Source organism: Neopelma chrysocephalum, unplaced genomic scaffold (assembly GCF_003984885.1).
Source record: "Neopelma chrysocephalum unplaced genomic scaffold, ASM398488v2 Primary Assembly neopelma1_75, whole genome shotgun sequence".
In the NCBI taxonomy this organism is placed as follows: domain Eukaryota; kingdom Metazoa; phylum Chordata; class Aves; order Passeriformes; family Pipridae; genus Neopelma; species Neopelma chrysocephalum.
The window spans coordinates 8447483-8462071 of NW_020897736.1; the positions used below are offsets into that span (position 1 = coordinate 8447483).

Sequence of the window (14589 nt, forward strand, 5' to 3'; positions counted from 1 at the left end):
CTGTTCTTCGGCAGCACTGTCATGGTTTTTCTTTGTACCAATCAAAAGGAAAGAAAGGAAAAAAAGATGCTATAGATCAGAATGAAAAAATAACTCAGTAGGTAAATGTAGAAATAGACATTTCTACTGAGTTGTCTCTTTTTGAACGTCAAACCCTGATTTTGCACAAGCTTTCTACTCAAAGCAGTCATTCCTCAGGTCTCACTGAGCTGCACAGCTGCACAGCTACACTGGCCCTTCAAGGGTGTGAGGAAACAGGTTCACAGATTTCATTTTGAATCAGAACTGTTTCAGGAAACCCAAAATCTGTTTTAATCATCCCAGACAGAGCAGCTTGTGCTGCACCCCACCAAGCCCTGCATCCCTGAGGAGAGACATGAAGCCAAACAGGAATGTTACAGGAAGAGATGATGCTGACCTGCTCAAGGGTGTGAGAAATGGGAATTTCTGTCTTCCTTTTACCAGGGTTGCATTTACTGAGACCTATCCCTAGTTGAGAACTGGGTTGGGAGTTGGACTAGATGATCTTTAAAGGTCCCTCCTAATCCAAACTATTCCGTGATTCTACAGTGTCCCTTCCTCATTGCAAAGACCAGCCATCCCCAGATCTCCCTTTGCAGCACAGCTACAGATTTCCCTGGAAGTGGCAGAGTTGTGTGCTTTTTTTCAAATAATTTGGAATTCAAGAAAGTACATATACAGCAAATGTATGCCATCAACCAAGTAAAACTACACATAGATTTCAGCACCTTTACTGACAGGTTTCTTACTTTAAAACTTGCAAACCTTTCTCACGGGCAAGTGCCCACCAGCAAACCCCAGGGTTCTCTGGGATGCCAAACAATTTAGAAAGCAAAGTCATAACGAGCAAATGACACCATGATCAGCAACAGGAATGGGCAGAGCAAGGTGGGGAAACAGTCAGACAGTTCATCACATGGCACAGAAACCTGTGCAGGCGATGGTGGTGGCAGTGACTATCCCTGCTCTGCCTTGGTACAACCATCTACTCACTTCTGTGACTCATTTTGGGTTAAATCTGAAAGGAAATTCAGACAAAGCGAACCTATGACTTGCACCATTCAAGTCAATTGCCTTCAGCAGAATTACACTTGATTTAAGCTGAATCAATATTTCCACAGAGAAACAGAATGAAGCATCCAGTTTCTGGTGGTGATTAGCATAAATCCACAGAGGCACTGAAGTCAACTGAGCCATTAGAAGTGACTAAAGAAATGACCTTCCTTTATCAAGGAAACACAGACATTTCTGTCTGCAGTATTTTTCTTTTCAGATGTCATGTATGAGAAACCACTGTACTCAGGGTCACTTTCAGAGTACAAGAAGGCAGTGAGCACAAAACCCACAGTCACCCACTCATGGGGACAACAGCAGCCAGATAAAAGAACTGAGCACAATAAGTCTGCTCTACTTTCTCATCAGCTTCAAGGACACTTAGAGGCATCTCCAAATCAGCACCCACAAAGCAGCCTGCATGACTTGCTGAGCCTCAAAGGACCCTCAGCAACTTCAAAAGCCTGGAAATCTGGAGCAAGATGACAGGCAGAGTCCCCTGCAACACCGTGAGTGTGCTCACCCCTCCAGCAATCCGCCACCTTCACACGGCCCAGACAGATCAAATAATCACTTCTGCTTACAAAGACAGTGCTTTCTTTTCATACTCAGGCTGCCAGTCTGTGTTACACTTCAAGAAAAGCTTTAAACCTTTTGAGAAACCAAGATCTTTCTCACATCCAGCCAAGTACAAACTCCAAGCTCTCATTTTTAGTAGCATTCACCTATGTTATACAAAATTAAGCAATAAGGAAATGAATGGCTCAATCTATTGACTCCTTCATATCATCCCCTTCATAAACTGTTCCATCCCAACACTATGGTCTGCAGCAGAGAGGACACATGGGGATTTGCAAGTGTTAACTCGTTTTCACATAGATATTCCTGTTGCTCAGGGAATCACTTCCAAGGCCACGTAGCTCATATGAAGACACTTCTGCTCGTTTGTCTTCGTACACTGAGCTTCACTGTTTGTGCCTTTCCTGCATGTCTCACTGCAAACCCTGGGTTTTATTGACAGATGATAAAAACACACTTTCTTCCAGGAAAAAAAGCTTTGCAGTTATGTATTTTGTACTTCCTGGCTGTGAAAGATGTTTATTTTGTCCAGATTTGGAATTTTTGTACTGGTTGTATAGAAGTGCATACCCAAGCTGGTCTGCTAGGAGATAAAAACAGATATGCAAATATTTACTGCAGATTTATTAACAAAAATATGTATACAAACTCCAACCTTCAAGAAGTCTGAAAATCTGCTTCTGTTCAGCACAAAAATCCAGTTTGCTGCAGTTTGCCAGCAACAAAGGAAATCTGTCTTCTTATGAAATTTAACCATCTTGGGTCAATTCTTTCTCATTCTCTCTTTTCAACAGCTTCCCATCAAAATACGTAACAGATAGCAGTGAACTGAAAATTTCATATGAATCATCTCCAAGCCCAACTTTTGCAGAAGAAGGTATCTTGGTTAAAAAAGCAAGATAGTGTTTACTAAAAGCTGAGAGTGTTCACTAGCTCTACCCTCTGCCCAACCATGCCATGCCACACCCCACTAAAAAACCCTGGAAGAAGTCCTCCAGCTCTGGTCCTTGCTGCTTTCCTGTCCCATGGAGGCAAACCCAGAAGGGAAATTGCTGGGTGCAACAAAGGACAGACTTCCCAGCCCTCCCTTTATCTGTGGAAAGGTGGCCCAAAGAAGGATGCCAACCCCAAACACGGAGAGAGGAGAAGCAAACAAGGTTCCAAAATACTCAGGCCATGCCCTGCTCCATCTGGGAGCTGATTAGATTGCTGAAACCACAGGATCACCTCCTGCCCATCTGGCATGTAAGACAAGATGATAGATAGATCATAGAATCACAGAATGGTTTTGGTTGGAAGGGACCTTAAAGATTGTCTAGTTCCAACATGGGCAGGGACACCTTCCACTAGACCAGATTGCTCCAAGTCCCATCCAAGCTGGCTTTGAACGCTTCCAGGGATGGGGGATGTAAGTAGGTAATGTTTTTTAATTAAACCTCCCAGCATTGCCCAGTTAGACTAGTCTCTTTTCAAGGAGGAGCCACACACTGTACTCATGTGCTGAATCTCTTCATCTCGTGGGGGAGAGGAAAGTGCCTGCACCAGCACAGCACAGCTTCTGGCTTCCTGCAGATACAGGCAAGAGATTTTTAAGACAGGGGAAGATAACTGGGGAAGGGAGTACAAAAAAAAACCTGAGTGAAAAGCTCTGCCCACCCTCAAAAGCTGCAGGAACTGTGCTTGGTAACAAGGGTTTGAAACTCGGCGGTGCCGGCGCTCGCGGCAGGCGCGTCTTCCGGTACCAAGATACCGGGTTTGAACCGGAGGGCAGAGGAAGAGGAGGGAGGAAGAGATCAGAAGACAAACAAAAAAGCCTCAGTGAGTTAAGCAAAACCTCGTATTAGGAAGATTTATCCCACAGTTTTATAAAGGGGCAAGGAATGCAGTGTGGGAACTCAAGGTGTTATTTCCTGGGGATTTCCTTCAGATTTCTGAGCTGAAACAAAACACAAAACAAACTCAGCAGCATTGCCAGCTCTTGGGATCTTTCTGCAAGCCTGACAACAGCTGTGGGTTTATTCTGAAAGCACCAGCACCTAGAATCGTGTGACAAAGAAAAAAACCAGAAGTTCCAAATGCTCCAGGAAAGTAGAAAAAAACGTTTCTTATATAAGAAAATTCTACATATTGTTCGCTAATTTGAATAGTTTTGATATTGAAGGAAAGAGTTAAAGTTCATCTGAAGTAGAAATAATTACTAACCCCTCACAAACTGCAGTGGGTTCCAACACCAAACTGAATTCAGGATTGTATAACCTACCCTTCAATATGAGACTAAATATTTAATAACTGGATTCAAAATATTTAATGGTAACTTTTCAGTCCATTGATCAACACTCTCCATACAAATTATGGAGAGAAAAGCTGGCCTGGTCTCTTAACAGTTGTTTGCACACATATCCTAAGGGAGCATGTCCAGTATTTCCTACCACAAAGGGTCTGTGCTCCTAAACCCATGAATTTCTTAGGTCCCAATGTTAATTATACATTAAAAAAATATAAAAATACAGCTACAAACTGTCATTAACTATATTTGCCAGAAAGTACAATCTGCATTCCATAAGAGTAACTGTTATTAAATGCACTTTTCCATTTGTTTTATTTTCAAAGTCTTATGTAACAAGAAGGGTGCCCTGCTTAGGATGTGGAGTTGTTAGTCCAACAGAGAACTCAGTGTCAACTTGAAGTCTTATCAGCAAACAAAAGAAGTTTAAGGTGAATCTACAAAATAAACTCAAGAGTGAAAACAGATGCCATTTGTTGCATTTGAAATACAAAAGTACAGCCATGGAGACTACTCCAGCAAGGAGTGTTTTCTTTATAGCTAAAACCAGCATCTCAGATCAGGACAAGTGATATGGAAGGAAGACTTGTCTCTGCAGAACATCTCCATGTGCTGCAAGCAACTGTGATCACAGGCTCTGCAACACAACCCAGAGATGAAGCCATCGCTTTGTCGACCTCTGACACAGCAGTTTACAAAATCTTCCTCTACAATAATCTGTTCAAACTTCAGTCCCCACCATAAATGCCACTACTTTGAGCAAATCTGCTCCAGAGACTAAGTATGAGCATCCTAACTGGGTATCCAATCCAGCTAACCCATGCCTGAGGCCAAAACCCCAGCAGTTCTGGGAAGCCACTTATCTGCATTTTCTAAATTTATCCTGAAACAGAGCTGTCTGTCATAATCACTTACCAAACACACAAGGCTGTCCAGCACTTATGGCCCCTATAATTTTTGGGATCACTTCCAGATCAGGATTGCTGAGGGGGGGAAATAATTTTCTTCTCATATCTTACCAAATCTTTTCAAATCTCTTCTAAATCTCTTCTTTCTCATCCTCACAGGCTTGTTTCCATAATCATCTCCCAGGACTACAATTTCCAAGCGGGAAATCAGAGACAGTAAAAAGCTGTTTCTACCACATGGACAAAGCCTTCTCTCTCTTTCATATTCAGAGGTGGATACATACAAAACAAAGGAGAGGAGGGAGCCAACAAATGAAAATACAAGTCTTCATGGGAATGTGGGACACACTAGGAAGTTCCTAAAAGTTGGAGCACGATGAGGGTGAGTAGGTGGAGAGAAACACAAACTCTTCCTACTCAATCACATTCACACCAGGTTTCCTTGGCCCCCAGCTCCCAGTCTGCTCTTCTGCTGTGGTCAGAACAAATCCACAGCACCTCAGCATCTTTCTAATCACGATGTTCAACAAATGATGATGTTTTAACTGAAAATCTCAAAGTTCAGCAATGCATGGCCACAAAACTAGACCCTGCAGATCACTACTCCTTCCACACTTTTGTAGCTAAACATCATTTTAACACATACACATCAGAGCCCTCTTTCCTTGCCCTTTTAATACCTTTGAATCCCCCTTTAAATGTTAATCTTGTGCCAGCACTTAAGAGACAAAGTCAACTGCTCTCCTGCCACATCATAGCAAGCCATACTCTAAATCCAGCACCCCAAACTGCAATCAAAAGGATTTGCTGCTTGGTTTGTGGTGGAAGAACAGATGGAGAAACATCAACATTTAATTCAATAAACCTTTCAGCCCCTGATTCTGCTTACCCTGAAATAAAATTAAAAATATGCATGGCATCACCTGCCAGTGTGGTGGCAACCTTCTGGCCACCTGCATGTCCCCAGCTGTGTCCTGCTCATGCTCCAAATAAATACTGGAAGAACTGAAGGGATCAAGGGGAGACTCAGATCTTTGCACACTTCTCAGCTTGCAAGGTTCATACAGGAAAGGAGGGTTCAGCCTATACATTCTCAGGGGCACAAGCACCCTGTTCCCACACAGCTGCCACCTCCTGGCACTGAAGTCACAGCAATGTTTTCAGCCCCAGGAAAGCAGCGACTTTGGAAAGCATCTGCACCACAGATGGCTCTTGGCCTATGCAAAGACTGAATTTAATGGAACAACCTAACACCAAACTTCAGTGAAAAATGTCCATCTTCAACTACCATCCCAATCTGGCAGGGCACTGTAAGAAGCGCTTGGTTTTAAGATCATGCTCAAACTCTGCTGAACATGAACTGGATATTTCTGAAATTAAACACTTGCTTAAAGGACCTGTAAAATTGGGGTGCAAAAAAAAAAAAGACATACAAGGAAAATCCTCTTGCAGCTCTGGCTCAGAGAAGCAGAAAAGTGTATTCAGCTATAAAAGTAAAGTCACTGAAAAAGCTTCCTTATTTGAGAGGCACCACAAAGACTACAGCCCAGACTTCACCAATTACTTACGTAAAATCAGAACAATAGCAAGTGATAATCACAGACTGCAAAACATTCACAAAACCCTTCTGCTACCAGTGAGTTATTCCTCATGTGTGCTAATTAAATCAGTTAAGTTTTGGAAATACAAACTTGTACTGACTTACAGTTTCACAGACTGAGCCACCTGGACGTTACCAGGAGATTTGAAGGAAGAGCAATCCTGGAGCTCTGCAGAAATGCTTTAGAGCAATAAGCACAGAAACCAGCAAAAGTAAAACTATTATTACAATAAAAACTACAAGGCTGTTACAAGTCTAAACTTTTCTTTGCAGCGATTAGAAAAATGGAAGTTTTTTTTTTTAATGGGCTTTACTTTCTCTCACTTCCCTTTTTCAGGGGACATAAATCACTCTCAGCTGTGAAGGAACTACAACCATTTGGCTTCACTGGGGAGAAAAAAAGTGTTACTAGACAGAAATGAAATCAGAAACAAAATCAGTGTTTGTATGTTTTACAAGGCAGCACTTCCAACTCCTCTGCGATCCCGCACGCTCACTGTGTCTTGGAGCCATTTTCCTCGCTGCCGTGCAGAGCACGGCAGAACATGGAGCTGGCAGGGGGATTGTGTTACTGCACCGACTGCGTTGGAAAACATCAACTCCTGCACGCTGCAGCTGTCCTGCTGCACAGGCCAAGTTACTCACACAGTACTCACACGGTACTACCCGCCTGCTTGATAACTGTGCTGCCTCCTCAGAGCCAACACGGAGCAGCCAGCATTGCCCAGCTCGAACACTGGGCAAGCACCAGGCTTCAACCAAGGACCCTTCACTTTGGAACTCGCTCCTACCACACTCAGAAATTGCTGAAACTCAGAGAGGGCTATGCAAACTGCCTGGTTTCCAAAGTTTTTTTCATGCAAGTAAAGATAACTTATTAAAATTATAGTTAAAAATTGTCTTTAAATTTGTATTTAAAAAAATAAACAACAACAAACTGTTAAGCAAGCTGCTAGCAAGCAAATAAGAATGCTCCTAGAAAAAAACTTATATACATACTTAAATATATATATATAATATATACATACTATAATTTATAAATCTTTATATATATTTTCCCCTATAAAACTCCTGCCCTTCCACACTATCCTGTTCCATTTGCACTGCAGGACAATATCTGCTGTGCAGTTTTCATTTCAAAGATACAACAAGCACCCTCAGGAATGATATACAACCAATGAATGTCTATTGGTGGTGAATATTTATTTACTTGTATGAATATTTATTAATGAATGCTGCTATCAGCACCCTGCTCTCCATCTCTGGTGACCTACAAGATCTCTATCACAGCTCCTCAGTTTGGTCTTGACAGAACCAGCCCATGCACTTTTCCTGTCTGACAATGAAGAACCAGAGCACAAGCTCAAGACTAAAGAAAGGAATACTTGAAGGGTTACAAAATTTAAATAGGAAGCATCTTTCTTTTTTTTTTTTTTAACATGAAGAACTGCGACAGCTGAAAAGAGAAAGTTCATCTGATAAACAGAAATTCAAAATGTCACCAGTGTAATTAGTTTCTGAGAAAAATATTTACACTGCAGCTGAATCAAGCTACTTGCAGGCGAACCACAGCAAAACTGCAACAAGGGAGAAGGTTTTGTGTCTGCTCTTTAATGATTGTATCCTAATTATGGCAAAATTTCACCCCTTCCCAATGCTGGCTGGGAGAATCATTGTAAAATCCAGGGTCCTGCGAATTAGCAAGAAAGAGAACAATAAATTCCCCCCAAGGATAATGCATCACAAAACATGCTGCATTCATTTATTTGGCAAAGTGCAGTTTAATTACTCGTTAAAATAATGACTCCTTTGTAGGGGCCCTCACTAACATGCGTTGCTGCTCTGTATTTTGCTGAGTGGGACGAGCTGTGTGCCAAATTTGCGTGCATGGATTATACAGCGTGCGCATAAGCAGAGGGCAGAAAGGAGGTTGTACAGTGTCCTTTGTGTTTTGACAGCACATAAATGACACTCACTCTCTTCACGGAATTTGTCTGCTTTTCTGTATTTTGAAACTCTGTATTTCTTCTCTCAGTAGGGATTTTCAAGCCTCGATCCCATCTTATTGCAGAAAACGCTCAGCACAGTAAAAGTCTCTGCTGGGGAATCAGGATGTGCCCATTTTGCAGCCCAGGGTCACACATTGCTCCTACTGCTCCAGTCAGCCCCAAGGTCATACCAGGGTGCTCCACCACCATCTCACCCATTGAGAGAGGGGACTATGATTTTGAGCATCCACAGATTTCTGTTTGTAGGGCCTCATGGAAATAGGAGGGGTTTCGCTGTCACGGGACTTGCGGCATGGCTGTCAGATGTTTATACATTATACTTCCACCCAGCAGCCCAAGAGGAAAACAAACCATAATGAACAGTTTATGGATATACTAAGAAGAAGAGGAGCTGGGATCTTGATGGTAACATTACTGAAGTTGTTTGTGTCTTATTTTCAAAGACATACTGTAAGGTTGTCAGAGAAATCCCATGGATTGCACCAGCAATATCCATTAAAGGCAATGGCACAGGGCAATTCCATGGAATCCCAGAACTCTTCTTTTTTTATTCTACTGAGTGAGAACTGCCATTCCAATACTGGAGCCAGTTGTGAAATACTCCACCATGAATACATGAATATACTCCACAATACATGAATAGCTGTTGTAATAGTTTTTTTACTTCCCATTTCTACTTAAATTACCAGCTCTACTCACATTCAGGTTGCAGTATTTGCTTTGAGTTCTATAATCAAGTTTGGGCCAACTTGAGCTTCTTGACAGTATGTAAAGCCTGTAACATGGTTAGTCTCATCTTGGAGAACTTTGCTGCAGTTATAGGATGAATTTGCATGTTCCATTTTTACAAGATAGCCTGTGAGAGAGTTGTGTTTTCACAGTATGACTGTTGAACTCGATGGAGAAAAAAGTAACACTGTCATCATCCATGTATTAATACCAGCAAGGGTGGCAGAAGGTTAGAGTATAGGTCCTATCCCATCCTGCACCTTCCCCTTCACCCTCATTTTCATATGATTGGCTATATTTAAAGATGAAACTTAAATACACTCACTCCACCAACACAGATCACATTTTCTGCCCTCTAACACTCCATCCAACAAATATGCAAAGCATAATAATTTACAGTTCATAATGGAGAAATGGTGAGTGATAATGTGGACAACACAGCACACTCCAAAACATGACACTGAGTCACTCAACGTAAACTCCAAGTATCTGAAAATTCAATTCAGAAAAGCAAAGTTAATAACAAAGCTTAAGAGAACCAGGCATCAGAATAACACACATAGAGACCACATCTTTTCTCCTATACAAATATCCCTCTTGGGACTTATTTAAGCTCTTTGTCTTTATTACCCTCAGCTATTAAAGCTGGATCTCCAAACATTTGCTATTCAAAACTAACTTGCAATCTTCCAAAGGATTCCTTGTAAAACAGTGCAATAAATGCTCATGCCACTAGTTACTTGCTGTGTATCGTAAGACCGGGCTGCTTCTCAGGGCCACTCACAAGAGAACTGTTTTCTGTTAAATATTTGCATTAATTCTTACCTAATTTGTTTTTACCTACACTGGTATATACCTATTTTCTACAAGATGCTGCCTTATTTCAATACAATGATCATTATTTCATTTAACTAAAAAACTCCATATCTAAAAGGTAAGAACACAAGAGTCAACCACCACAACACCTGCTATGCCCCCTCTTCTGGGCAGCTGTGCTTGCTCAAAGAAAAGCTTTTTCACTTGTGTTTGCATAAGGTTTGTCTTAATTAGTCAATATTACAATGACTCACTTTGGGTCTTACGAGACAGCTGGAAGCAGAACACTGTGCAACACAAAAGGAGAACACAACAATATTATTGCATTTCCCCTAACCCCCCAGGGCCTGCCCCCATTGCTGCCAGCAAGAGAGGTAAAAGCAAAATTATATAAAAATTGCCTTTAAGGGTGGAGTATGGCCCTTAGACACTACTCAGGGATAATGTGCAGCAAAGCCAAGCATGGCAGAGAATGGAAAACCAGCAGAGGAACCAGCAAATCATCCTTACTCTGTCAAAAGCTGGTGCAGCTTCTGGTAGCCTCTCTCCAAGGCCAAGCTGACGGGCGTTGCCCCTTCGTTGTTGTGGATGCTCAGAGCTCCTCTTCCTCCCGGCTGCTGGAGCAGAAACCACGTCAGCCGCAGCAGACCCAGCCTCACCGCGAAATGCATCAGTGTCTCCCGAGGGATGTTCTCTGGGAAGGGGGAAAAAAGAAAGAGGAAAGAAAGAAACGGGAATTTGTAGGCTGTGGGTTAGGGGAATGTTATATCCCCACCTCCCAGCCCCACCACACACGGCGGCTGGCACAGAGCTGACAGCCCAAAAGCCAAGGAACCTGCAGCACCTGGAAAAACAACCCTGGCTGCCAACATCCAGGAGACACAGGTATTTTAAAGCAAGGGGCAGGCTACAGTGGGACTGGAAGTGCTCAGGACCTCTCACGGTGAGACTGACCACAGAAGTCAACGTGAAAAACCCACCACTTCCTGAACAGCCACAGCCACCACCAAGATGCAGCACTTCCAAACAGGAGCATGGTCAGGTGGGCTTTCCTAGACGTCCAAGCCTTCTCCTCACACACCCAGGACCAGGCTTTAGGGACTGACAAGTTTTGCTGTCTAACAGGACTCTGATTTGACCCAAGGCATGGCAGGAAAAAAAAAATCAATTACATTTGAATCCACAACAGTTATAAAAGAGAACAGTTTAAAAGCTCATATAGACAAAAAAAAAGAAAAAGCAAGGGTTTTCTTTGCCTCAGACCAACTTTTCTCAGCTTTATACAGTAGCTCTGTCGTTCTGAGTAGAAGCATTTATAAACTCCCAATCTCTGCTGCTGCTTTTTGCGTTTAATAACCGTGACCTTCTAATCTGGTAAAAGTCACTCTTGAGCCTGAGCTTTCATCTCAGAAAAATATCCCCCCAACTCCAAAAGCTGGAGCCCTAGAACGATGCTCTGAAAAGCTTTAACCAGAAATGAGCTCCAGATGCGCTGCTGAAATCCAGCATTTGCAGATCAAAGTCTGTTATTTCTGTATGAAGGGTAAAAGCAATTGGGTTAAAAAAACTGCGAGAAATAAAAATTTGTTCTTTTAATTAACAAAGGATTTCATTATTGACTGACAGCAACAACAACAAAAAAGCACCAACTGGGTCTCAGAAAGCCATGCCAATGAGCACACTTGGTATAAACCCTTTAATATCACAGCAATGATTTATTGGGTTATTAATTTGGGTGCCAGCCAAACCTATATATCAAGTTTTAAAATGTATGTACAAAATGGCTTTAGGATTTAATTTTGTATTTTTTCCTTAAGAACTGTGCCCCAAGAGAAATCACTTCTTCAAAGTGCTTTTGTTTTTCCTGCTTACTTACTTTCTTTAGGGACATCATTAAGACCTTCAGTGAAAAACAAAACAAAACAAAAAAGGGCAGTTCTTCCCTGTCTAGCACACAATTTTTCCCAACTTTTTGGATCAATTCCTGAAGAACTAATCTGTATGCAAGAACCAAAGGCTTTCTGGCACTGTTTCTCTTCTGAATGACTCCAAATTAGGTCTCTGGGCTACAAACCAATCCTTCCCCCCAACCTCCTCTTGATTACCGTAAAGCAAAACTATGCTGCCTTGAATACATGAGAGTGTCTGAATGGGAGTTCCAGCTGATGGGAGAAAAAGAGAATAGCTGAGCTCTCTCAGAGACAAATTCTCAGCCTTTGGGTAAGTAATGAGAAGGATTTTGGTGTTAAATGTTACAGAGTGTAATGATTTAGAAATAATACAACAAGGAATTCAATCAATGTTTTCAGCCTTGGATCTGAAGAAAAAGAAAAATAAGACACCATATGGACAAACATAAGGGAAAGGTTACTGATGAGGCTGTAACATGGGTAGATACAGGTAGGACTTACCCAGAGTGAAAGTAAATGCCCAAAGTTTCACTTAATGAACTTGTACATGTTCAAAGCTCCCACATTACCTGTACACTAGCAAAGTCAGCACAATTAACATGGTACAATTCTTCCTACAGAGATGTAGGAGGCACAAAAGCACTTCTGTTAGAGCACATGACATGCCATTCAAATAAAGCACGTATTGCACTGGTCTGACCACACCTGTTCTAGCACAAGATGTCCTGTTCTAGATGTGTTGAAAGGAAAAATCATTTTCTTAATTAATAGTCAGTCTTGCACCAAATCTGAGCAGCTTAGAGCTACAAAGCATAAGCACAGACCCCTGGACAAAAATGCTTCTTCCTCCTGCAGCTGAGAGCTTTACCAATAGGTAGAGGCATCTTCTACTCACCAATTCATGGCTAAACACACACATCAACTGAAAATTCTGCAAGATGCAAAAACTCATCCTGTCCCTGAGCTAACTGGGTGCCCCTCTCTGTCTCGTATGTCCACACAAGAAATGCCCCCTCCCAGTTGTCCCAGTCTGTTCATATGATTGCACCTTTCATGTTTTCCTTATTCTTTTAAAACAATCTTCTTTATCACCAAATTAGTGGGCACAGTAGTTCCAGAGTTTGGATGGAGATGTCTGCAAATACAACTGCACTGGACGTGGCCCTGCCCCAATGCCTTGGAGCGAGGACAACGTGCACAGAAGATCTGTACAAGAGGACATGGCGTGTTGCCATCAGAGCATATTAAACATACAAGCTCACTATCCAGGCCCATTTGGAAGACTCTGCCTAACATATAAACTGGCACGAGGCCACCCTAACAGATGGGCACGGATGATGGCAGCAAAGAGACAAAGTACTGTACATCCAACAACTGCAGGGGCCCCAGGCGATGGCTTTAGAAGGTTCTGGAGTGCGCAAAACTTGTATGGCTGCAGTTAAAAAAGGCGTGTGCCATCTGTGGGCTGGATTAACTACTAATATATAATGAAGAATGCATCTGTTGGTGCAAGGTATTGCTCAAAACTAGACAAGAGCTGGTCTGCATCAGGCATGGGTGTTTTGCTGGATGGAGAGGGGAGGAAGACAGATCCCTTCAGACTTCCTACCTTTGAAGGGATGAAGCTTGTAATACAAAATGTTGAAAATTCAGTCAATGATTTTAAGATCTTGCCACGGTGCAAAATACATGTCCCAGGCATGGAAGAATATCAAAAACTTTAAAATGCAATAGCCAGAGCTCCGTCTCCTACCCTGTACCAAGCATGAGCTCCTCATCTTAAAATGGTTGTTGTCTGAATGTAAACAAAAACCTTCCTGTAATTAGGAAATTGTGGAAATACAAGACACATGATACTGAAAAGGCCAAGGTTGTTTTGTTCCTTTCTTGTTTCCTAGTAATAGGCAAGAGTTGAAACATATGATTATTGCCCCATAATGGCAGGGCACTCTAATCCAGCTGGCAAAACACAACATTTTAGATATATTATTTTTGAGTAATTCTTTTCTGCTGTGATACGTGAACAGTTTATCTGTGCAACTGAGGACAAAACTTCCATGGAAGACTGTCAAATGTACTTTGTTAATAGTAAAGGATTAAGGTTTAAGGTGCTCCTAGGACAAAACAAGTAAGCATTGAAGATAAAAAAAAGTTTGGGTATGATACACACAAGAATACTACGTAAAATATTTCATTTTAATCCTGATCAAATAACAGAGAAAAACTGCTGTTGCTTTTTTAAAATCAGTTACATAGAGAGTAATCTATACCTAACTGCTCAGTTTATCCAACATGCCCTGAGACATCTCACCATGGAACAGCCAGCCATGGAATGGGTAGCACTGCTTGCTACTCTTCCTGTGCTGTTCACCTTCACCTGCTTCTCACCCCAAATCACATATAGTTGGCAATTTTGAAATCTACCATCAAATCTGGCCTCAAAATGCTGTTTTTCTGCTGGAAATGTTCTCACTGCTAGGATCAATCCTTGAGGAACAAGGGTGAAAAAACCCCAGAAACAAGCTGTCACCTAACGCTGAGGTCCTACGGGAAGGCTCCAGCACACAACTGCACTGCAGAAAGGTCAAGGCAAAGCTGTTGTGTTTGGAGTTATGAGTTCAGTTAATAAAAGACGTGTGGGTAATTCTTTTCCTAATCAGATAAACAAGAAATTTTTCAA

General features: G+C 41.9%; 1 protein-coding gene across 7 annotated transcripts in view; it reads right to left on the bottom strand.

The window, feature by feature from the left end:
* The window catches only part of AKAP13 (A-kinase anchoring protein 13), a 207136-nt gene that overhangs the window by 99628 nt on the left and 92919 nt on the right, over window positions 1–14589 (bottom strand). For all 7 annotated transcript variants that reach the window (XM_027688140.1, XM_027688144.1, XM_027688143.1 and 4 more), the window contains exon 7: window positions 10510–10693. In XM_027688140.1, the coding sequence (XP_027543941.1) occupies window positions 10510–10693 (184 nt within the window). The remainder of the gene's footprint in view (window positions 1–10509; window positions 10694–14589) is intronic.